This window comes from Hydra vulgaris, chromosome 02 (assembly GCF_038396675.1).
Source record: "Hydra vulgaris chromosome 02, alternate assembly HydraT2T_AEP".
In the NCBI taxonomy this organism is placed as follows: Eukaryota; Metazoa; Cnidaria; class Hydrozoa; order Anthoathecata; family Hydridae; genus Hydra; species Hydra vulgaris.
This window is the reverse complement of record NC_088921.1, coordinates 26,653,334-26,680,234: the sequence shown is the minus strand read 5'-3', so window position 1 is coordinate 26,680,234 and position 26,901 is coordinate 26,653,334. Positions and strand designations below refer to the sequence as shown.

Genomic DNA, 26,901 nt, shown 5'->3' with positions numbered 1-26,901 from the left:
TATTGTAACATAAACTTGATTTTATGTGGCATTTTGAATGAATTTTTGATTGTTAGCTGATTTTCTTAACCTCTTGCGTGACAGGCATTTTTATTTGCATTTTGTTTATCATTATTTTTAAAAACAGCTTGCTTCAAATTTTTATAGAAATTATCTAATATTATATAAAACATTAAAAGCCTTGTATATATATTGTATATATATATATATATATATATATATATATATATATATATATATATATATATATATATATATATATATATATATATATATATATATATATATATATTGTATATATATATATATTGTATATATATATATATATATTGTATATATATATATATATATATATATATTGTATATATATATATATTGTGTATATATATATATATTGTGTATATATATATATATATATATATATATATATATATATATATATATATATATATATATATATATATATATATATATATATATATATATATATATATATATATATATATATATATATATATAATATTAGTAAAACCAGTCTTTATGTTTTTATTAATAGAGAAATGATAATTCAGTTGGCAACAGCAGACAAAGATACTACATTAGATAATGAAGTTTTGGAGTTCTATATTGATATTATTGGATTAGACTTACCTACAGTAAATTCTAAAGCATCTGATATCAAAAGAATTCAAGGTAAGTTTTAATTTTTTTTTAAATATTTAGTGAACTAAATTTTTTGTTTAAATGCTTTTAGAAAGAAAATGTCTTTTCATAAAGGAATTCATTTTTTTAAATATGAATTTTTTAATTTATTAGTTTTACCAGAAAGGTTCTGTCAATATGTACAAGATTGGCAAGGATTAAATCTTCAAAGAGATGACTTGCAAGAGAGCAAAGATTTTTCTGTTACATCTTTGGTGCGATATTCGTTAATCACTCATCTGAATGTTCAGAAAGGTTTTTTACTTTTTATTTTCATTTTTTTTTTTTTTTATTTATTTGATTTTCACAAATTAATAAATAACTTTCATATTTTGTCAATTGGAATTATATAGGAAATAAAAAAATTAAAAAAAAATTTAAAACATAGTAAAATACATGAAAATGTTTATAGAAGCAAAACATCAACTAATTAAGTATAGTTAAGTTGCATTTATTATGCTTTTCTAATAGAATATATTTTAAGGGATATTTATTATAAATATTTATTAAAATACATTACAATAGCAGAAAGAAAAAGTTTTATGCTGGCAAAATTAAAATTGTGAGGTTATATTATATAGAGATAGCAAAATACAAAAGTTGTTTTCTCAACAGTCCAAATAGTAAGATAAACTAAGACCATGCTTCCTTGTTCTAAAATATGAATAGAATATAAATAGAGAAAGCCAAAAAAATTTATCACATAACTTATGCACAAATGAGTCTTAATAATATAAGCCATCTTTATAATTATGGTTACAAACATCTGTTATGTTAAAATATAATTTTAGTATAGAAGTCCGAAAGTCAAAATAGATTTTATCTATTAGTTTATTAATTTTTAAAAAATATATAAACATATATAACATATATAAATATTTAATATATAAATAATATAGTATATATATATATGTAAATATACAAATAAAATATTTTCAATTTTATTTAAGTTCATTCATTGATTTTTTAGCATTGAATTTTTAGAGTCTAAAAGCGAGTTGGCCAATGGATTTTCTTTAAAAAATCTTATTTACAGTCTTTCAAATGTTTGTAACAAAGTCCTTCTTTGGATGAACTCCTCAATGAATGAAGAATTTCAAACCTTGAAACATCTTGGCATTTCTTTGTATTCTGGTTTTTGGTGTGATTCATTTCTTAAAAATATATCTCACCATTCAGAAAAAATATTAAACCTCTGTCTTGGTGAGACTGACCAAGACCAGTTGGAAAAGTCTGCTTTTATTCGTATTCTAGAGATCATTGACAAATGGTATATGAAGGAGTTATCAAGGTTAAACTTTTTTTTTTTTTTACATTTTATATTTATTACTCATTTTGACTAATACAAATAAATTGTGTAAATTTTTTTAGGGAAAGAATTTTAGATGAAGGAATTTTAATTGGCTGGTTAGAGTTTCTTATGGATTTGATAGAGCATTCTAAAACCCTTGTAATATTTTTACAATACTTTGCTAACAAACCATCAACATTGTTCTTAATATTCAAATCCATTGCAAACCATACTGAATTTAGTAACAACTACTTAACTGCATTTGTACAGTTTTTTTCAAAATTTTTTCTTATCAGTAAGTATTGTTAACATTAAAAATGTATGTTTTATACACATACATATATATAAGTACATATGTAAAAATTTGTGTGTGTATGTATACACACACACACACACGCACACACATATAAGTTATATATATATATATATATATATATATATATATATATATATATACACACATATACAAATTATATATATATATATATATATATATATATATATATATATATATATATATATATATACATATATATATATGTATATATATATATATATATATATATATATATATATATATATATATATATATATATATATCAGTGCATACATCAACTGATATAGGGAGAACATGCAAGTTGCTGCTACTGAGGGTTTGGGTTGTGGCAGACACAAATTGTTTCAATTAATCTTCAATATTTTCTTTTTGCAAAATAAATCTGTGGATTTAGGTCAGCAAAAAAGTCAGTAAAACTTGCACTTTAAATTTTTCAGAAAAAGAAGAAAAAAATACAATAACAATGAAGTAAAAAAAACAAAAACAATAAAGTAAAAAATTGCTCTCCCATGCCAAACTTTCAGTCGATTTAGAAGCACTCCTACTGGCAGTAGGCTATAAGATGTACTGTTTATGCATGTACTGTTTATGCATGTACCCCCGCAGCTACCTGTTTTTGTTTGAATTCATTTGTTTGTCTAATGCTGCATATGATTTTATATATATATATATATATATATATATATATATATATATATATATATATATATATATATATATATATATATATATATATATATATATATAAAATATATATAAACACACAGTGCATGTAAAGAATAAAATTGTCAGCACCATATTTCACGCTCATAAAACTGAAACATATTATTAATAAGCGTGATTATGCGTACTCAAATATTTTTTATAAAATCAACTTATGATTTTTTTACTTTCAAGTTTTTCAGATAAGCATGATTTGTTTCCGGAAGGCCATTTACCGGTGTGTTTCAGGTGCGCAAAGCAATCACTCCTCCTTGCATATTTTGAAACCCTATCATTCATCATCATTTTTTTCTATCAGTTTTGTACAATATAGTACTTATACTTTTACAAAACTTTACAACTCAAAACATCAGTGACTTTCATAATATTTTCTTAAAAATAAAGATTTGAAAAAATATTTATTTTTACGAAAGTTTTCCTAATGGTTTTTATAACTCTAAGACATAAAAAAGACAACCATTGTAACAAACTATAAACCAGATGGTGAAACTTGGCTATGCTGTGATTCTCATAGGATAGGTTTTTCAAAACAGCTTTATTATTTACCTAGTAATATTAATAACTTGGAATGATTTTTTTGACCTTAAGTTCCCATTAATCCAATCATTTAGCTGGAAAAATTATTTTAAAACATTATTTATTTCCTTTCAGAACGTTACACTAATAACTCCCATATATAAATTATATATATTACTAAAACTATTTAGGTTTGAGAATATTGCTTATTGGTTAGTCCAGGTATATTACAACAATTGTAAGCAAGAGCTGATTTGGATTGCCTTTGGTATTCTAGTAATAAAAGATTACAAAGCATTGTAATAAACCATAAGAAAAAGTCTATGATCTGATATCCACAAGTGTGTTTTGATATAGTAATTTGATTACCAAAAGGAATAACTCTTAACTTACTGCACCTTTATGAAGAATTAAGACTAAAAAAAGTTGAAACTAGAAAAATTGCAAATATACAAATTCACATTGTTTATTTCAATTTCAAATGTCAATACATATAAAGCACATGTTTATTGATATATAGCTGTTAACCTGAACAAGAAATTGGTTATTGTATTCTATAATTGGTAATAAGTGTTTACTCTTTAATAGCAACTGATGGCAAACTGATGATAATATTAAATACAGCTTTAATAAGTTTAATGTTTATTATCCTATTAACTCATTTTGCATTATATACTCCTGAAGAAAACAATAATCTGCTCTAAAAAAGAGTCTGAAAAATGAAAAAACAGCTTAAATAAAATAACCATTAAAGGTTTTTTGAATTTTTGTGAATTCCTCTTGTATAATAATATAAAAATAGAGATGTGTCTTGTTTTATTTTAAAATAATTTCAATAAATTTTTATTAAAAACTTCTTCAAATGTAAAATTTTGTTTTGAAATTTTTTTTATTACAATAAATGCCATAATTTACCTTCATTTGGTTAAATTTTTTGACTTTAATACTCTTTGCTAGCATGTAATATCAAAGCTTATATGTAATTGTACAAAAGAACTGTTCAGTAGAAAAACAAATATCACTGCTTTTGTTAAATATTCAAATAGATTATAGTTAAACAATTGTCATCCTATTTCTATATAGTTTAATATAACTTTTTATTACAAAGTGTTTAAAGATGAATTTTTATTAGAGTTATGTAATAAAAAAAATGTATCAGTCTCCTCAAAACTAAGGTTGAAACAAAACATGAATACAAAGTCTCCTCAGAGTTCATATATTGACACGATATATGTAAGCTACTTTTGCAATCAGTACAATTTTTTTTTTTAAACTCTAATGTTTAACTCTATATGATTATATAAATTTATAAATAAAGTTCTTCACCAGTAATCTTTTAAAACTGCTTATAATTTTTGTATGCAAAAGTATTTTACCAGTAGTCTCGTACAAGTGTATATAAATCTTGTATTTGGGTATACTTCAAGGCCGAGGATTATTATTTACAAGAAACACATTTATAGATCTTTTCGAATTTACTTGAACACATTTATTTTTTTTGACCTTTATTGATCATCAAATTAATTAACAACAAAATTAATTAACAATATTAAACTAACAACAGATAATATACAGATAACTATTTGTCAAAGATTTCTTTTATTGATATTGTTTGATCTAATTACTTTTTTATAGACTGCATTTTGGTTGAAATGGATTCAAAAATACCATTAGTTATCCATGGTTTAGAAGTTTAATTTGTTTTTTGTCAAAACTTTTTAGGGAGCATATCTGTCTAAGATTTCTTTAAATGATTTTGAGAGATTTTTTATTGATTTATTAATATCCTCAACTTTTATTATATCCAAGTATCGATAACTTAATTGAAATTTTGAGATTTTTATAAGTGAAAAACCTATTATTTTAATTATAGATTTTAATACTTTTTAAATGCTCTGAAGAGTACTAAAATAAAAGGAATTTCCTGTGTTGATAGTAACACAAGACTTGTTTTTAAAAAACTTGGTTATCATTACTTTGAAATTTTTTTTTTGAAAATCTGCTTTTTTTTTATGTTAACTATATTTTTCTACAAAAGCGCACTTGCCTCTTTTTCAGAATCAGCAAATCAGAATGCTCATACTTCTGCCTATTCTGAGCCTATTTAGGGTTTCAAAATATGCTTCTCACTTCATCGCAAGGCCTGTATACACATACACACACACAAACACAATCACACATATATATATATATATATTATTTTTTATATTTTTTTTAGAAGAAAAGTTAGATGATGGTATTCACAGAATTCTTTTTAAAATATTTGATGAAGAATATGAAGTATTGTATAATTGGATGAAAAGAGTTTCTCTTTCAATTGAAGGATGTATTTTGTTGCAATCTTTTATTAATGTTGCAGTTCAGAACAGGTCTAAACTTTTTGCTTTTTGAGTGTTTTTTTTATATTGGAGTTTTTTTTTGTATTTTTTAAATTGTATTAGCCTTTGGTTTATTAGCTCTATATCCTTAGAGGTTGAAAATAAAATAAAACTTTTTATATTACCTTGAGTTTCATAAGTTAATTTTTATAAGACTAGTTAATGGCGCATATTAGTGCAAGTGTAAGGAGCATCACATAGTGATTCAAATCAGAGTTCAAACTCTGATTTGAATCGCAATTATTTTAATTATTTTAACAACAACTTTAAAACTCTGTAAAAAAAAATTTTAAAAACACACAGATGGGCATGTGACCCCTTGTGTTTTCAAACACACAAAGAAGCATAAATGCATGTGACCCATATTTTACAAGATATATATTACAATAAGAGTTTTACAGTTTAAATTTGAGTTTCTTGATTCAAAAGAAAAGACCCATGCATGAATAATATTAGGATGCAAGTAAATTTGTTTTTAAACTTTGAAATCATTTCTTTTTATTCTGAGTTTTTTGCTCTTATTAAGATATACTTTTTTTAAATGTTATATATATTCACAAAATTTTAATAACATAATAAAATATAAGATTAACATATACATTCGTTTTTGTATTTACCAATGAAAAAAACACATGAAAAAAACAGTTTATTAGCTCTATATCCTTAGAGGTTGAAAATAAAATAAAACTTTTTATATTACCTTGAGTTTCATAAGTTAATTTTTATAAGACTAGTTAATGGCGCATATTAGTGCAAGTGTAAGGAGCATCACATAGTGATTCAAATCAGAGTTCAAACTCTGATTTGAATCGCAATTATTTTAATTATTTTAACAACAACTTTAAAACTCTGTAAAAAAAAATTTTAAAAACACACAGATGGGCATGTGACCCCTTGTGTTTTCAAACACACAAAGAAGCATAAATGCATGTGACCCATATTTTACAAGATATATATTACAATAAGAGTTTTACAGTTTAAATTTGAGTTTCTTGATTCAAAAGAAAAGACCCATGCATGAATAATATTAGGATGCAAGTAAATTTGTTTTTAAACTTTGAAATCATTTCTTTTTATTCTGAGTTTTTTGCTCTTATTAAGATATACTTTTTTTAAATGTTATATATATTCACAAAATTTTAATAACATAATAAAATATAAGATTAACATATACATTCGTTTTTGTATTTACCAATGAAAAAAACACATGAAAAAAACATTTTTCTTTATCAACAAACCCTTACAATATTTTGTTTTTCTGCATAAGAAACATTTTATTTTATTTTTTAGTCAATCAGTAGATAAAGCTTTACCTGTGTTACTGGATATCAGCGAAATTACTGTCAGTTTAGTATTTGAAAATAAAATGTCAGGCACAACTTCTTTTCCTTTGTTATTTGACATTTCAAATGTTGTGGCTAGATCATGTGGTGGTCAGGGGTATGTGCAGCTCCTTAAAAAAGTCATCAATTGGCTAAGTTTGAGGTATTAAATAAGTAGTTATAGAAAATATAAATAGTAATAATCAATTAAAAAATTAATTTTACATGTTTTATATCATTACCAATCAATTATGAAATAATAGATATTATAATAACATACCATGGCAAAAGCTAATTATGTTACTTAGTTATGTTAATAGTTTTAATCGTGTTTTCATAATAGCATAATTAAAAATTGAAATGACAGTCTTTCAACAAAACTTAGAACAAACTCAATATAGGTAAAAAATTTAATTTTTATTATTTTGCTTTACAGTTTAATTACAGATAAAAATAACAAGCAGGCGTCAGAGTGCATATTAAAAATTGTTTTATATATTACGGATATCATTACAAGTTCTTGTATTGATGATGTTTCGGATGATAATTTATATGAGTTTATGCCTGATGTAAGCAAAAGATCTGAAGAGTGCAATGAAGAAGCGTCTGTAAGTTGTTTTTATTTAAAACTTTCCAAAATATTTTTTTTAAATAGTCTAATTCTCTAACAATCAATTTTGTTTTAAAAATTGATTGTTTTAAAAATTGATTTCGTTCCCATTAGTAAGTTTCCTTTTCTATGGCTAAGTGTTTTTATATGCTCTAATAATGAATTATGCTCCATTTTGAGTTGATTTAATAAATTTATGTAGATAATAACATAAAAAAACAATTTTTGTTTAAATTTGTAATAGAAACATTATAACAAAAATAATACTTTTTAATATTGATTAAATTTTAGGTTTACGAGTCTATTGAAGGAAACACTTGTACCTTTTCTGTAACACAGCGTGATTTTATGAACCAGCATTGGTATCACTGTCATACATGCAAGATGAATGATGGGATCGGTTGTTGCACTGTATGTGCTAAAATCTGTCATAAGGATCATGATGTCACTTATGCTAAACATGGTTCTTTTTTTTGTGATTGTGGAGCTAAAGAGGATGGGAGTTGCAAGGTTTTCTTTTATTTACTTAATTCAAGTCATTTTTTTTTTTTTTACCTAAATTTTTATTTTATTTTTGTTTTTCATTGTTTTAGTTTTTTTTTTAATTGTTTTTTTAATTACTTTTATAAATATTTGTAGGCAATGTCTGGATCATCTAAGTTTTTGAACAGAGTAACATCGCATCCAAGTACATGGGGGCCTTCTAAACTTGTTGATAAAAAATTTTCAAAAGCTCAAAATCAGAAAAGTATAAAAAGTGATAACAATCTTCAAAAACTTTTGCAGGTTGTTATTTTTTGATATTTCATCTTAAAAAGTATAATAAAGTACAAATTTATCTTTAAATAATATTTTTAATTTGGCTCCCTATCAGCAATCTCATTGCTTAAAGTTAACAATATAATGACAAAAAAGAACTTAACATCGGTTAAGTTTTTTTTTAAATCTGTTACAACACAGCAGGTACCAGAAGAGGAAAATCAAAAAAAGCCTGCCAATACCTAAAACGGTGTTTTCAAGGCAGCATGTTAAAAAAAAGTAAAAAAGACACACAAATATTTAAGAGCATAAGAAAAAAGTTACTGTTAAAAAAAGTTAGTTACTGTTAACGACAAAAACAACATTGTAGCACAAAATAGTTAAAACACTAATAAAAAATAAAAACTGGTTTTATTATGTTAACAGTAAACAAAATTATTTTTACCTTATTATGTAAAATTCCAGCTTCTCCTTAATTGTTGTCTAATGATTAATAGAGTAAACTTTACATCATATAAATTTACTAAATTAAAACTATGTTTCAACAGTAAGCAAGCTAATCAAGTAATGACAAATGCAACTAAAAAAAGGACATAATTTTATGTTTGAATTTATAAAAAAGATTTAAATATTTCAAATTTAAGACTTATTAATTGTTATTATAAATAGTAAAATTCATACTTTTCCTCTACGATTAATATTACTACTGTTACAACTGAATAAATAAAAGTAAAAAAGTCTGAAAATAGTTTTCTAATTAAAGGTTATATTTTAACTGATTTATTGAAATCCATATCTTTGTATAAATTTATATAGATAACTTGAAATCCATATCTTTGTATAAATTTATATAGATAACTGTATATTAAAATTAAAAGTTAGTAAGAAAAAAATAAATACAAACTGAATATGAAATAAACTGAGAGTTTATTAAAACGATAAACCAATATTGATTAACATTAAATATTTTTATTTAAAAAAAAAAAAACATAACATAAACTACAATGCACAATCTTGTATAAAAAAATTAGCAATGCCAGTATCTTACTTTAATAAAAATGATGAAAGAATTAAAGATCAAATTTAACAATTATATATATTAATAATTTTTTTCTATTTACTTTCAACAAAACTTATTTTTTTTAAGAGAAAGTATTCATATAGATACAGAAAAATATAAAATTTTTAAAAGCTGGAAAATTGTTTGGGTAAAATATCTGGAAATAATCAAGAATTATATTTTCCCTTATTTTCCTTTTAATTTTGCTTTTTGCAAAAAATTGTTTCAGTAATTCTTTTTTAATTGTTCTTAATTTTCTATGAGTGATGAGTGAAAAAGCTTAAAAAACATATTACAAATGTATATACCTAAACTTATATGTATGGAAAATGTTTTGGATATCCAAAACATAATAAAAATATAAATAAAAATAATATAAAATAAAACAAAATTGTTAACACCAATCAGTGCGACTGTCTAAAGAATTTTATTATTATTACCCCTACTAATAAAAAAATAAAAAAATTTGGAAAATAAAAATAGGGAATTCAAGTGACTAAAAAGCGTTTCAGCTCTTTTCAATTACTCTAAGTAATAAAATAAAACTTAATAAAACTGACTAACAGAAAAAAACAAAAATTTATTGAAACTAATATATTCAAACAAATAATATTAAACAAAAACAACATCAATTCTCCTATAAAGATAAGAAAAATTTATCAGCTCAAATTTGCTTGCAGACCTTGCTTGTAAAGTAGTGTGAATGAGAAAAGTGTTTAGAAAAGCCTAGAAACTACATAAAAACAATGTATGCAACGTTGAACATTGAATGTCGGCTCAGATAATTATTAGTAAATGTTTTTAAAAAGTTCACATAAATTCACAATATTTTGTACTTCTATACCGCATAAATACTGACTAAATAAAATCTGAAATCTAAAAGATAAATCTGAAATAAAAAATGTAAGAAATAAGTAAATATAAATAAAAACATTACAAATAAAAAATGGAAATCAATGTACCTGATAGAGTTAAGTTGTTGTGATGTACCAAAGTAGTAGTTGTTAAATATTTAATGTTAGCTTTTAAAAAATAGTTCATGCTGGTACATCAGGGTTTCAAAATATTTATAGCAAAACCATGTAGTGAATAGTGCTAAAGACAAAAAATTAAATTGAGATAAAAACAAATTGTATATATGACAAATAATTTAATTTGTCTAATTTGTCTTGGTGAGTATCTTTTAGTGAATGATTAAAAGCAGTGAGTACCAATAATGAAACTACCTATATATCATTTTTAACAATAGACACTAACTTGAAGGTAAGCCAAATGTCTATCATCACAAAACATTACACACAAAAAAAAATATATCACCACAAAAACATACAACAATAGCACATACCATAAGATAATATAACATGTATATAACATAACTTAAGTGAAATAACATTCATATATAATGGAACATAAGTAACAACATTAGGCAAAATGTTATTAAAAGACATTATTATGTGTTTCCAGAATAAAGGCTGGAAAACACCTATTACTAAAGCAGTAACACAGTTTGACACTAAACAATGCCAAGTCACATCTCTGCTAAAACATAGTGGTCCATGATTCATGGGTTGAACTACATTAGCTGTAGATGAAGCAAAAGAAATACTGTCATTATAATTTTGAATATATTTTTAAAAACTCAGATTGGCATTTCCATCTGCATAATTTCCTTTAAATAAATCTTGCAGAAATGCTCTCCATTATGGCAACTTAAAAAATGTGTTTCATCAGGAAATTTCTTAGCATAATTTCTTAATATAATTCATTTCTCCTATATAATTATAATCTGGAATAGTATTACTTCTTGCTATACAATCCATTCTTTCGTGTCTAGTAGCATATCTAACATTTTGATGACTATTTCATCACGCCTAAGCCAGACTTCTCCATTTAGCCAGCATTATCTTAAAAGAATCTTGAAGATTATGAAATCTTAAAAGAATCTTGAAGATTGTGATTTTTTCTATACAATTTTAAAGAAAAATAAAAAAAAAAGTTAACCCCTTTTTGTAAACTTCAATATTATAACTTTAAAAAATTATTAGTAACTTCTATACCACATAAATACATCATATGATAAATCTGAAATAGAAAATGTAAGGAATAAGTAAATATAAAGAAAAACATTACAAATAAAAAATAGAAATCAATATACCTGATAGAAAAAAGTTGTTGTGGTTTACCAGAGTAGTAGTTGTTAAATATTATTCTTTCATGTTAGCTTTTAGAAAATAATTTATGCTGGTACATCATGGTTCCAAAATATTTATAGCAAAATCATGTAATTAACAGCACTAAAGATAAAAAATCAAATTGAGATAAAACAAATCCTATATATGACAAAATAATTTGCCTTGGTTTTTAGTTTATAAAATAATTTGTCTTGGCTTTAAGTTTTTAGTTTTATAAAACAAATTGTATATATGGTAAAATAATTTGTCTTAGCTTTTAGTTAATGGTTAAGAGCAGTGAGATCTAATAATTTATCATTTTTAACAATAGACACCAATGCAAAGGTAAGCCAAATGTCTAACAACTCAAAAGATTACAAAAAAATAACATAACAACAACACACAACAATAGCACACACCGTAAGATAAAATAATATGCATATAACATAACTGCAAGCAATAAACATACATAACTTGAATTGTGCAAATAAAAAATTTAAAAAATTTAAAAAGATTTAAAGTAAACAAATTATAAATATATATATACAAACAATACTTTTTACCTTTATTAATTTTTTTTTTCATAACTGTAATCCTCATAACAAAATTTAACCTTTAGATACAATAACATGTCTGTGTTAGCACAAAATTTTAATTTATTTTTCTAAATTTTCTAAAATAGAACAAAAATAGTTAACAGTATCACAGAAATTTCAAAGCAGTAATAACCAATTTTATGGAAATAGCATTAGTATAACTTTTTTGTTGCATAAAAAATAATTAGGCCTTATCTTTACCCCTATTTTTATCTTTACCCCTATTTTTATCTTTACCCCTATTTTTATCTTTACCCCTATTTTCTTTAAAAAAAAAAAATATAAGCTTAGTAAACTCAAAAAAAATAAAGCTATAAGAAAAGCTAAAACAAACAAAATGTAGACGATTTAAAAAATTAAAAGGTGTGATCCTTTCTAATTTATATCTAATAAAAATGTTATATATAAATTGCTAAAATATTTTCTATATTTACTTTAATTATAATATGATCTTAATGATGATTATTTATCTGATTTTTTATGTAATATTTCTAAACTAATGAATAATAATTAAATTCCGAAAAAGGTCAAAAATTTTAGATCTTTTTTCTCCTATAAACGCGTGCATTTTGAGAACGCGCTCTTTCAAATTCAGAAAAGCCTAGTAACTAATTAAGACTGCTTTAAAAACAAAAGGGAAACAATGTTGAACGTTAAATGTTGACTCTAGCAATTATATTAAGATGCATATATTATAATATATGCATATATTATATTATATGCGTATATTATAATATATGCATATATTATAATATATGGATATATTATAATATATGCATATATTATATGCATACTAAACAGTTTTATAGTAATATAATTATGGTATTTTATTTTTATAAAACAGTAAGACATTTCTATATTGTTTTTTTTATCTGTATTTATATACAAGTGATATTTTTATAAAGGATTCAAAACTTGATATCCTCAGTGTTGTAAACAACAGTTCGTTGCTCAATTCAGTCATACAGCTTTTATTGGAAAATTGTAAAGTATTCACAAAAGAGGTTGAGGAGGCAGTTTGTGAAATGAGGTCGCAGAAACATAAGCTAAAAGAAAAATTGGAAATTCTTTATACCAGTGAAAAAGAGTTTTCCATTGACAATATTATGGTATTATTTATCTAATTTATTAACTTTATTAATAGTTTTACTTTATTTTTAAATTTAACATTATTAATAGCCATAGTGATAATGTCATTACTATGTGATGATGAGTTGTAAATGTGAGTATTTTTTAAAAAGTTGTATACACTTCTAAAGAAATTTGTAAATTTGTTTGTAAAAGGTTTTGTAATATTTATATTACGTACATTATATATATATATATATATATATATATATATATATATATATATGTGTGTGTGTGTGTATGTGTTTATAAATATATATTTTTCCTCAATGTCTTCACTTCCAGCAAGGCTGCAAGCAACCACTATTAGAGTTGCAAGTTACTAGAAGAGAAAAGATTAAGTTTATAGAGTAAGATAACAATGGACAGACAACTTAAAAGAGTGCAAATTAAATGAAGCAGAAAAACAAGATAAAGGAAGCGAATTCCAAAGAACTGATATTTCAGGAAAAAAACTAGACAAATAAGAATTTTTGGAGTACTTAGGAACAGGAACAGTAAAAGGATGAGATTTAACTGAATAACAAAAATGAATTTTAGTAGATGGCACAAGAGACGCAAGCTCTTTAGAGCAATACCCATTATAGTATTTATAGAAAAGAGAAAGAGAAGCAACATTACAAGAATGTGATAATGGTTAGATGCAAGAGCAGGTCCAACTATGTTTACAATGTATTTTTGCACTTAGTCTTAAAGAGAAAGGGCATCTTTTGAGATTTATAGAGATAAAGAATAGAATTCAGAGTAAGAAAGTGGCAAGCACCATAAAGAGATGCAACCTTAGCAGATGCTAATTTTGCAATTGATTTGATACATGGTTTCCAAGAAAGATCAGAGGTAAGAGTTGATCCTAGAAGTTGAAAGGTAGGTGACACATCGAGTACATTACCGTTCATAAATATAGGAAGATCTAGATTATTACAACAATGATTAGCTAAAAAAAAATTGAGTTTTAATTGAATTAAAGTTCACCAGCCACTAAGAGTCCCATGCTGTAGCAGAAGTGAGATCCTTTTCAAGCTCAAATGCCCCCTCTAAGCAATCAGAGATTTTTGGCTTCTTATCAAGATAAGAATAAATGGTGGTATCATCAGTGAACAATGCCACCTTACATGTGAGAAAATCTGGAAGATGTAATTTAAATTAATGTAATTAACATTAATGTCAATTAAAAAGAGTATACGGCCAAGGATAATCCCTTGAGGAACCCCAGAAATTACATAATATGAAGAAAAGTACTGTCCATTGAGGACAATTTTAATACTAGGACTGGTAGTTTTAATACTACAACTGGTAATTTTTATACTACGGCTGTATGTATGTATGTATGTATATATATATATATATATATATATATATATATATATATATATATATATATATATATATATATATATATATATATATATATATATATATATGCACACACATAGTAAAAGTAAGGTCTTTAACTATTTTTGATTGGCATAAAGTTTTAAGTACAAAGGTTTTATCATGACAACAAAACAAACGAGTTCAGCCAAAATTCCATTCTTTTTACTTCTAAGCATTTGTAAAAATTTAGTAATGCTGAATGAAGGTTAGCATAATAGAAATTACACATTCTTTTTTCAACTTTATCTAATTTTCTTATATTTGTAAATAATGAGTATATTTTATGTGACTGTCAAATTTTGTAATAATAGTGTTTCTACAATAATTATTATTTAAAACCCTTTAAAAGATATCTTCAAATTTACCTTTAGAGGTATTACTAAAATAATACTTGCCCTATATTTACCTAGTTCTGAGCAAAATTACACAAATAAATTAACTCGGCTTTTTTTTCAAAATAATTTTTAAATAAATGAACTTGAACTTTAACTGAATCAAACCACATCAGGCAACAATTATATAGTTAATAAAAATGTTGTCATAATTTTAAAATTAAATCTTTAGGAAAATGTTGTCATAATTTAGTTTTAATAAGTTTTAGAAAAGTAAAACAAAAAAGTTGTAGTACCCAGACATATTTATTTAAAACAACAAAAAAGTAAATACTAAAATTAATTAAAGTCATTGATTGATTCCTTTCACACGAGGTCAGTTGTTTCGTGATAATTGATGATACAAAGAAAACATGGCCAAGCACTTTACATATGTAACTTATTTGTTGCTTAAAGTTTTATCTCAAAGGCCTCTGCAAAAATAACAAAGAGGATTGGTAATGTAAAGATTACAGCTCACAGTAGGAACACACTCAATGCTTTGACTAGTAGACATTGTTGTTGTTTCTTAGAACTTCTTTGGTTTCTCTTATATTTCTTAGAATTTCTTTGGTTAATTTTAAGAAGTTTTTTTTTCTTTTCTTTTTTTAAACTATTGTTCTTTGAGAATTGCTGCTTCAAGTTATTTTTTTCTTGGATAACTTTTTTGGCTGCTTTTTCACCTAGTTTTCTGCTTTTTTTATTTAGTTTGCAGCTTGCGTAGCTTCCTAGTGAGCGATTGCAGACAATTCTGTAATATTATAACATGTTGTACTTTTAATTGTTCTAATTTTTATTTATAATGACTAGAACACATTTGAAAACTGTTTATTAATTCTGTTAAGTTTATCAAATTTGTTGAGCTACCAACATTTTAAGCTGTGAATTTGGTTGAAATTTGAATAGATTAATTTTTTTAGAATGCAGTTTCTGGCTCACAAGAGGGAGCTTTTGAAAACATTAAGCTGACATATGGTGGAGAACAAGGAGCAACTCTTCGTCAGCTTATTAATGCTCACATGATTCATCATAAAGCAATGTGTCTTATTGTTTCTCCATTTGGAAAAAGACAGTTTCTTGCTGTTGCTCATGAGAAGGGAAAGGTAATTTTTTTCATGATTTCTTGCTGTTCCTTATAAGAAGGGAAAGGTGAAACTTTTTTTATGTTATTTAAGTAGTTTAAAATTTATATAATTACAAATATATCACTTTAAGAATAGCTTTTTTTTCTTGATAATCTTTTTTTAAATTTTTCAGCTGTTAGATTTTATTCTGTTAGTCATCTAGATAAGAAAAAAAAAATTTAATTTTCAGATCTTCAACAATAATAGTCAGGTCTATAGCTAACATATTGTATTTATAATTATCTGTGAGTCCTTACAATTTTTACATAATAGTTTGTAAATCATTTGTGATAATAATTTACAAATGCTTTTTAAACAGAAGTTTCAAGTTCGATTCCCACCAGCTAGTACCCACTCAACTTGTTTCTTTGCCTTGATTGTCTCATGTGTTAGGCTTGTATGTCAAAGTAATTAAACTGCTTGTTTAATTGCTTTGTTGTTGCTTACTAATTGTTTTGGAAAACTAACTGGCTAATTTGAGTTCTTTTTAAATTTTTATTTTTAATTTAAAACTTGTTTAAATTTCTGGACTAATTTTACAAACTAGTCACTTTATTATGATGTCACCAAAAATATTACAGAAACATCAAGGAAATGTCATAGTTGACATTGAAGGTATTACCATTATCTTTCATTTCTCATCATCTTATGTTTATATCTATGAAATATACTTTAACTTAACACTACATAAATTGCATAATTTACATAAATAGTTGTATGCATGAAAAATATACAAAAATTATAATCATAAATTACATAATTTACATAAATAATTTTATGCATGAACAATATACATGAATTATAAGCATATATTACATAATTTCCATAAATAGTTGTATGCATGACAATATACATGAGTTATAAGCATAAGTTACATAATTTACATAAATAGTTGTATGTATGAACAATATAAATAATCATCTAATAATCATAAAAACTGATTTTTTTATAAAAAAATGTTTAGGTGACAATTCTGCAATTATCTGGATTATTGAGACTACCTGAGTCAAATCAAAAGAAAATGACTTTGAATCGTTTATCATCAACAGTTGTACCGTTTACTATTCTTCATATGGTTAGCAATCCACTTAATGATGAATTTCTTGCTGTGACAGGATTAAAAGATTGTCTTGTGCTTATTCTTGGAAACTCTGCCTCAACACCAACGCGATTAACATTAAATATAAAACTTGATACTGGTAATTTTATAATCAAAGCGTTATGGGTACCAGGCTCACAAACTCAACTGGCTTTATTAACTGCTGACTTTATCAAGGTTTCCTTAATATTTGTACATACTTGTTAGTTTTTCTTTAATTATTAATTATTAAGTTGACATAGTGAGGTCTAAATGTAAAAACTCACATAGTTTTTGTATTTATATGTGTATGTATATATATATATATATATATATATATATATATATATATATATATATATATATATATATATATATATATATATATATAAATATATATATATATATATATATATATATATATATGTATATATATATATATGTATATATATATATATATATATATATATATATATATATATATATATATATATATATATATATATATATATATATATATATATATATATATATATATATATAGTAGCCATAATTTAACAAAATTTTTAAAAATCATTTTCTGTTTAGATATTTGATTTATCTGTGAGTGAAACTGATCCAGTTTACTATTTTGTTGTCCCTAGTGGAAAAATTAGAGATGCCACTTTTGTTCCAGATGACAAGCAGAATAATATTGTTATAATGTCTTCTCAAGGATATATATATGTAGAGGCTTTAAATGATGCAAGCAAACAATGCTTATTTTACACTATGAATGTTGTTAATGTTCAACATCCTAACAAAGAAGAATCTGATCAGTCTTTAGTTAATGGTGGTGGTGTCTCTGTTTATTATTCCCAGACCTTGAAACTGCTTTTTTTCAGCTACAATAAAGGTAATAATAAAAAAAAAAGAAGATAATAAAATAGTAAAAGAAGATAAATAATAAAAGAAGTGCTAAAATAAATAAATAATAATAATAAAAATAATAATAATAAAAATAGTAATAATAAAAATTATAACAATAATAACATTAGTAATAATAATAATAGTAAGTAATAATAAAGTGATAATGTAAGTAAAAATAATATTTATAATGTAGATGCTGATGTCTCTGTAAATAATGAAGTTGCTACAAATACTCTCCTCCTTAGATGTATGTGTAAAAGCATATAGTTATGTGGATTTAGCTGCTTAAGAAATATCGCTGCACTAATCATCTTCAGAGGCGTTAGTACACACACAGGCTGAGGGTTTTGGCTTATACAATCTACAAATGAAGCAAGACTGCAAAAAAAAAAAATTCATTTTTGTCTTAAAAACTGTCTAGACTAAAGTGAGGGTTTTGAAAACTCAAGAATGCAAAATATATTAGGACAGTTTCAAACTAAATCTGTAAGGTTAATCTTATGGGTGTAGGTTGGCATTGACATTTTAAATATATTAAGGGTGTCCTGGAAAAGTTTTCTTGCTGGATATCTGAACTCGATCACCATTTAGTATTTAGATCAACAATAAAATTATCTAGTTGGTTATACCAGATATTTCAAGTTTGTTAAAATGAAATAAAATGTTGCTTAAATAATTCTACAGTCTTGAAATTTGCAGTTTTGGTACCTGATAAAATCATTTAGTAATTGACAAAATTAAAAAACCTTAGATAAATATTTAAAAATATTCATTGTTTTAAATAATCTAATGTTAATGGATTTAATACAATATTATCATAAATTAAAAATTGTATTCTGTGCGCAACAAATAGAGCTTATATCACTTATTTATAAATTTATTTGCATTTTGTTGACTCAAGTTGAGTTATCAGTCTTAATTGCTTTTCAAATAAACATAAATATTTAGAAAAATCTCTTTAAAAGTACATAAGATTCCAGATTGCTAATAACTTAAAGACTAATTATTTTAGCAGTGGATTTTTTGCTTTGTGTTTTCTATAATTTAAAACATCATCATTTATACACACACACACACACACACACACACTCATATAATCACATATAGTATATTATACATATATATAGACACGCTAATACTTTTTAAAAATGATAATAATAAAATAATTCTTTTTATTTTAGGATTGTCTTTTTTTGGTTGCTTGGATCAGAGTTTACTATCCTTTACTAAGCTTTTTCTTATTGACAACCCAATAACATTGTCATCCCCATTAGTCCAGTGGAGTGAAGTTCCTGGTCAAGTTGGTCTACTTCATTGTACCCTGCAAAATTCTGGGAATATTGTTATGTTAGCTGTCAAGCCAGAAAAAGTTATTGTAAGTAATATTATATATGTATTAAAGACTTTCATTTAGTATTAAAAATTAAAAAATCTGTTTAAAAAATTATATTTGATAATTTAATTTTTGTATGTTTTTTGTTTTTAAAAAAAGATTCAAGAAATTAAAAGTGTAACAAAGTCAGTTAAGGTTTTAAATGCAGTATGTCATCATCATTCAACAATTGAAGGGCATGCACAGTCTGTTACTGAGTGTACTACGCTAATAGTTTTGCTTGATGATGGAAGTCTTCGTATTTACAATGCCAACCAAGATGTAATTCAGTTTTCAAAACCTCCTGATAATTTGTTTATGAAGTATGTTTTTTTCCTTCATTTTTATGGGGGATCAAAAGTCATAAAATTTGTCAATTTATTTTGTATTTGTTTTTGTTTCAGTACACATTTTACAGAACGTCTTGTCAACAAGGAAAAAAAGCAGGACAATAAGAAATCGCCTGAAAAATTTCCTGTAGATTTTTTTGAATCATGTCATTTAACCAATGATGTAGAGTTTGGTGGTGAACATATTTTACATATTTATAACAAAAATCAAGTAAAAAATCGACTGAACACTACTGGAATGTATATAGCAAACACAAAGGTTGATATTGTTTCATAGATATATATAGAGAGAAAGAGATCATTATGCTAATTAATTATGTAATAACATTAATTTACTTCTGGAATCACAGCTTTTTTTTTCTTATTTTAAGAAAAAAAAAGTTAAGTCTTGTTAAGTTTGTACAAGTTTTATTTATGAACACATACACTACTGTTCATAATTATTCAAATGACATTAACTATTTTAAAAAATGCTATTTCTTATTTAACTATTTTTTATGTTTATTTTTGCACTATTAGATAATTAAAAAGTATTTTGATTAAAATGCTTAATAAAAATCATAAGAATATCAAAAATGTTAAAGTGGGCAAAACTACATAAAAAATGGACCATCAATGACTGTAAACGGGGACTGTCTGGAAAAAAATCGTTGAATGTATGATAACATAAGATGTATTATTAACTGTAAAACACGGTGGATGTAGTGTTAAGGTGTGGGGCTGTTTTGGTTAGAATGCCACAGGTGACTTTGTAAAAGTAGATGGAGTAATGACAAAAGTAGTTTACTTGTACACTTAAAAAATCATGCTTCACCTTCAGAAAGATAGGTTAATAGGAAGCCATTTAATTTTTCAGAAGAAAATTACTTAAACCTTAAGTCCAAAACATTTTTCAAAAAATATTGTCTAAGTAATTTGACTGAGTTGGAGAACAATCAAATATATAACAAGTAATAAAAATGATAATTTTTTTTACATGTTTATTTGCTTTTAATTATGTTGGACTTCATTAATATTAGAATTCTTAGCTTATAGTTTGGGCACCCATATTGTTCAAACAATGTGGGATTACATCTGGGTGCGGCGCTGAAGGAATTGCTTTGATAGAATAATTAAATCGTTTCTTTAAAAAGTTAATTTTTTCTTTTTTTTCAGATATTTATAATAAAAAATACATTCTTATATAAATATAAAAATATATATATGATATTCATTAACACTTTATATAAAAAATCATTAGCAGTAATTTTTTACTTTATTTAAATGCGTTTTAATAATATAAAAACATAAGTAAAGATATTTAATTCAAGCAATCTTTTTTTTTTCTCAACAAAACCTTTCTTCTTTTTGAGTGTATTAACTTTAAAGATTCTTATTTAAAGTTTATTAAAGAGATAATAGGTGTTTAAAGTTGGTGCTTATAAAATTTAATTTAATTTTTTTTTTAATTAAATTTTTTATAAAAAAATCTTATATAATTAAATAATATAAATGAAAATTTATACAACTTTCATTGATACTTTAATTAAAATCATATATATTAAAAATCATATTAAAATCACTAAATTTAACAGTGATTTGCTATTATAAAGATGTTAGTAAAGATAAATGTGTTGAAGTTATTTATTTCTAACGTAATTAAAAACCATTTTTTTCAGCACATTTTTAAAATGTTAAAAGCCGTGATCAAATTGTCAAAACTAAATATTATTTGCGTGGTCATAAAAAGGCTTGTTTTTGCACCCCTTCCTGGCCAAGCCTGATACATACATACATACATACATACATACATACATACATACATACATACATACATACATACATACATACATACATACATACATACATACATACATACATACATACATACATGCATACATACATACATACATACTTACATACATACATACGTACATACATACATACATACATACATACTTACATACATACATACGTACATACATACATACACATATACATACATACACACATATATATGCATACATACATACATACATATATACATACATATATACTTACATACATACATACATACATACATACATACATACATACATACATACATACATACATATATACTTACATACATACATACATACATACATACATACATACATACATACATACATACATACATACATACATACATACATACATACATACATACATACATACACACATATATGCATACATACACACACACAAACACACACACACACGCACGTAAACACGCACACGCACACACATATAGAGAGAGAGAGATTAGATTATAAAAATTTTGTGTACATATTTAAAAAAAGTTATAAAAAAGTATTTTATATTTATAGAACAAGTTTACAGTTGTGTTATTTTTTTCAGCCATTTGGATTTAAAATTGAAATTCTTAATACAAACCCATCAAATGTAATTGTTGGTATTCGCTTGCAAGTAGGAGTTCAATCAATGGAACGTTCCCCTCAGTATATAGACGTCTTTGGTCGTATAATATATCTCAGATCAGTAAAAAATCGCTGGTTTGATATACCATTTACAAGAGAGGAATCAAATATTTGCTTAGAGAAAAACATGTTTACTGTAACATGTAATATTTTTTGATTGCATAAGAATTTTAGAGAAAAATGATGTGGAACATATTCTCATATACGCTTTAATTTTAATTTCTAGTATTTTTTTAATTTAAAATTTTTGTTAAACTTTCAAAATTGTAATAAGTTATAAAGTTGTATAATTATATAATTGTTTTATTCAGTTGGCCCATCTACTGATCCTTATGGTGTTAGCATTGTTGATTCTGTTAAGGTTTATACTAAGACAAAAGAAGAGTTCAGCGCTGTTGAGGAAAGTACTGACACAGCTGTTGCAGAATCTTCTCCAAGTTTACAGGAGCCACAAATATCAAAATATCAGAGCTCTCAATCTGAAATGTAAGCTTGTTTTTAAAGTAGAAGAAAGGAGTGTGTTTGTGTGTGTGGAGGGGGGGGGGGAGGGGTGAAGGATAGAAGGTGCATTTAGCACTAAGATAAATGCTTTTTAACTTATGGATTTAAACTTCATTAGATTTTTGCATTTCTTACCTAATAAAAATTGAGATTTTTAAATTAACTTGTGTAAAGTAAGGTAAACAATTAAAAACGTAAAACATCCTAATATGTATTAAAGTGACCTTTTATAATAACTTATATAGGACTTTAATACAGTGACCTAATGTGTAATAGAACTAAAATTACACAATAGAATTTACAAAGTTACACAATAGAATTTGCAATATTTCCAAACCAATCGGGTCTATAGATTAGAATCTTATAAACTTATTTTATAAATGTATTTTAATCTTAATCTTTTGATGATGCAAGTTATATTTGATATTTTATTAGATTACATAATTTTCTTCAATGTGTAGAATCATATCATCAGGGTAATCGCAATCTTTTAGCCTTACCTTCTATTAAGTTCTCTTACGTTCAATTTTTTCGATGTAAAAATAATATCCTTTATTAGGTAATTAGATGTAAAAACAATTATTCTTTTCACTAAATATTTTACTACCTGGTATCTGGTCATATATAAGCTATATCCAGCCATATACCCTATTGCTTTAAATTATTTACAAAGTTTCAGTGCATTTATAGAGTAAAAATAAGAACTTGCTTGTGTCTAAATTATAAACAAGATTCAGAACTTGTTTTAAATAGTGAAAACTAGTATAACTGCACCCATTTTGATGGGCATTATAGTAGTTATGTATTGACCACAAACTAAGTTGCATTTTTTTTTTTAATGCTAACTCTCTTGTACACCCCAAGTAGTCACCAGGTCTCTCTTCAATACTCTCTAAACTCTTTAATAAGTGTTTAACTGAGTCTTCCTGCCTGCTAGAAAATATATAATATATATACAGGGTGTTAGCCAGGAATATATTTGTTACTGCGCTTTTGTGATATTAGGAATATTTATTGTTGTTTTTCTACAAATTATTAAGAATTTTTATTGAAATTGTCCTATTACTCCCGAATTTCGCTGTATACACAGTGTCATTGGGCTGGCTAATGCCCTGATATATATATTACATTTTGGATAGCTTCAATATTTTCAATTTAGGTTCTTTTGAAGATCTAGGGCAATCAAGATAGCAATAATTTGTTGACAAAGATTCTGCAATTTTTTTTGAAACATTAGTAAAACCATAAATGACTGATATCATCCAGTTTTATATGGTTACACGACAAACACGTATGTTTGTCATATAACCATATAAAACTGTATGATATCAGTCATATGTGCTTCTTACATAACTTCATGGATTCAGGCTGGCTTAAAATTTTTGATTCCCTCTTGATGATTCCAAGTCATTCTCACTCTTCTCACACTTCACTTGTGCTGCTGTTATCACTTCACTTGTGCTGCTGCATTTTCTAATCATGATCATTACTTTCATATCTATCAACAAAACAATTCTCCAGAAAACAGACGTCTGTTTACTACTGCTAGAAACCATCGTAAAAAGGTTTTCTCTAACACCAAAGCCCACTGTTCTTAGGTCAAAAATTAGGCTCTTGTGACTTCAGGAGAGTTTTTAGTAATATCTATAACAAAGGAAAATCTGTTGTTTTACATATCTTGTATGGTTCAGGTTTTGTCACCTCACCTAAAGACAAAGGTGAAATGTTTGCTAAGAACTTCTTGTCAATATTATCTCTTGATTCTACTAGTTGCGTTCTACCTGATTTATCCGACAAACAGGTTGGACCATTGCTTGACATTCGTGTTACTCCAGCTTCTTTATCTAAAGTGATTTCCTACTTAGGCTCTTCTGCAGCTTATTTCTGGACAGCTTACCTGATATATTCTTGCAGAAGTGTTCTCAGAGCTGTCTTCTATACTTTCAAAACAATTTAACAAGTGAAAGCGGGATTTGTTATCCCTATTTTTAAAAATTCTAGAGAGCGATCTGACTCGCCTAACTACCCTCCGATTATTCTTTTTAATATCATAAGCAATGTTTTAGAATCTTTAATTAACAAACACTTGATCTCTCATCTTGAATCTAATAACTTACTTTCTGATCATCAATATGGATTTTGATCTCCTTCTACTGCTGATTTGTTAACAGTAATTACTGATTGGTTTTATTGTGCATTAGATAGATTTGGAGAGGCTATCACTCTCGACACTTCTAAAGCTTTTAATGTTTGGCATGCTGGTCTTCTCCATAAGCTCTCTTCTTATGATGTATCAGGTAACATCTTTAAGATTATTAAATCCTTCCTTACCAATTATAGTACAAAAGTTGTCCTCAATGGACAGAACTCTTCGTATCCTGTAACTTCAAAAGTTCCTCAAGGCTCTATCCTTGGCTCTAAACTCTTTTATTTACATTAGCCGTCTCCCAGAAATTCTCACATCTAAAGTGGCATTGTTCGCTGATGATGCTACCATTTATTCTTGTCTTGATAAGAAGCCAACACTCTCTGATTGCTTAGAGGGGCATTTGAGCTTTAAAAGGATCTCACTTCTGTTACAGTATGGGGCTCTTAGAGTCTGGTTTTAGTTTAACTCAGATAAATTTTCAGCTAATCGTTATCACAATAATCTATATTTATGAACAGTAATGTACTCGATGAGTCATCTACCCTTCTTCTTCTAAGAATAACTCCTACTTCTAATTTTTCTTGGAAACCATATATTAAATTGATTGCAAAATTAGCATCTGCTAAGGTTGCATCACCACTTGTGTGTGTTGTGCTCACCACTTTATTACTCAGGATTCTACTTTTCATCTCTATAAATCTCAAATCCGTCCTTATAAAAAAATTATTGAAAATAAATATCTATACCTAATAATTTTAATGCTTTAATTAATAAACTTATTTCCACCAATCAAAGAACAAATCATCAAACCCAAAACTGTTTTTTTTTTAAATTTATTCAGAGAGTAAACAGGTTTACTAAAAACAAATCTCCTTGATATCTAGTCGTGGTTTAACATAAATTTCATTAGTTAGTAGAATGACCTTTCTTTGGTAAAATAAAACATTTGTCAAATACAACTCATGAAAATCTTCTGCAACATTTTTAACTTTTAATGTCAAATTTTTCTTCAGTGATGTTCTTGGTAGTTCATAGTCATCACATTTATCAGTAAAGAATTCTTGACATAAAAAGGAATCAAAAGTACTATAGCAACTATATCAGGAGAATATTTTTATTTTCACAAATCAACACTAAGAAGTTTATACTTTTGTACATGTTTTATATTATTAAAATAGAAAATGATATAGATTTTTAAAAGAATGAAATACTGTTAGCATTCAAAAATTGCTCATTTCATTAGGCACAATACTTTCTAAAGATAGCAATTATTTATTGATGGTGACTGTGAAGTCAGAATTTGACTTTGATTTACACAGGAAAATAGAGATGGTAGATGTTAGGTTTTTAACTTTCTGTAGACATACTTTTTCCTAGTTTTTACGCCAATGATCTTAACTAATAAAATTAGAAATAAAATTAAATTTCTCTTTATAAGAATAATTGAAAGTGTTACACTAATTAGACTTATCCTTCTTTATTAATCCAACTATTTTTTAGGAAAGGTAAAAGATTTAACTGGTTTTGTAACATCATAGTTATCTTTGCATCCAATGACGTAACACTTAAAAGCCATATTCAATCAATCTTACTATTTAGTTCTAAGAAAAAAAGCAAATTT

General features: G+C 25.3%; 1 protein-coding gene across 1 annotated transcript in view; it reads left to right on the top strand.

The window, feature by feature from the left end:
- LOC101237477 (E3 ubiquitin-protein ligase UBR4) overlaps positions 1–26,901 on the top strand; it is a 126,183-nt gene that overhangs the window by 37,049 nt on the left and 62,233 nt on the right. Inside the window, exons 18-35 of the mRNA XM_065790452.1 lie at positions 557–693; positions 817–957; positions 1,687–1,993; positions 2,074–2,288; positions 5,788–5,938; positions 7,238–7,432; positions 7,706–7,877; positions 8,171–8,389; positions 8,519–8,665; positions 13,371–13,574; positions 16,259–16,441; positions 17,427–17,738; positions 18,129–18,435; positions 19,631–19,824; positions 19,942–20,144; positions 20,226–20,430; positions 22,551–22,773; positions 22,942–23,116. Coding sequence (XP_065646524.1) covers positions 557–693; positions 817–957; positions 1,687–1,993; positions 2,074–2,288; positions 5,788–5,938; positions 7,238–7,432; positions 7,706–7,877; positions 8,171–8,389; positions 8,519–8,665; positions 13,371–13,574; positions 16,259–16,441; positions 17,427–17,738; positions 18,129–18,435; positions 19,631–19,824; positions 19,942–20,144; positions 20,226–20,430; positions 22,551–22,773; positions 22,942–23,116 — 3,690 coding nt within the window. The remainder of the gene's footprint in view (positions 1–556; positions 694–816; positions 958–1,686; positions 1,994–2,073; positions 2,289–5,787; positions 5,939–7,237; positions 7,433–7,705; positions 7,878–8,170; positions 8,390–8,518; positions 8,666–13,370; positions 13,575–16,258; positions 16,442–17,426; positions 17,739–18,128; positions 18,436–19,630; positions 19,825–19,941; positions 20,145–20,225; positions 20,431–22,550; positions 22,774–22,941; positions 23,117–26,901) is intronic.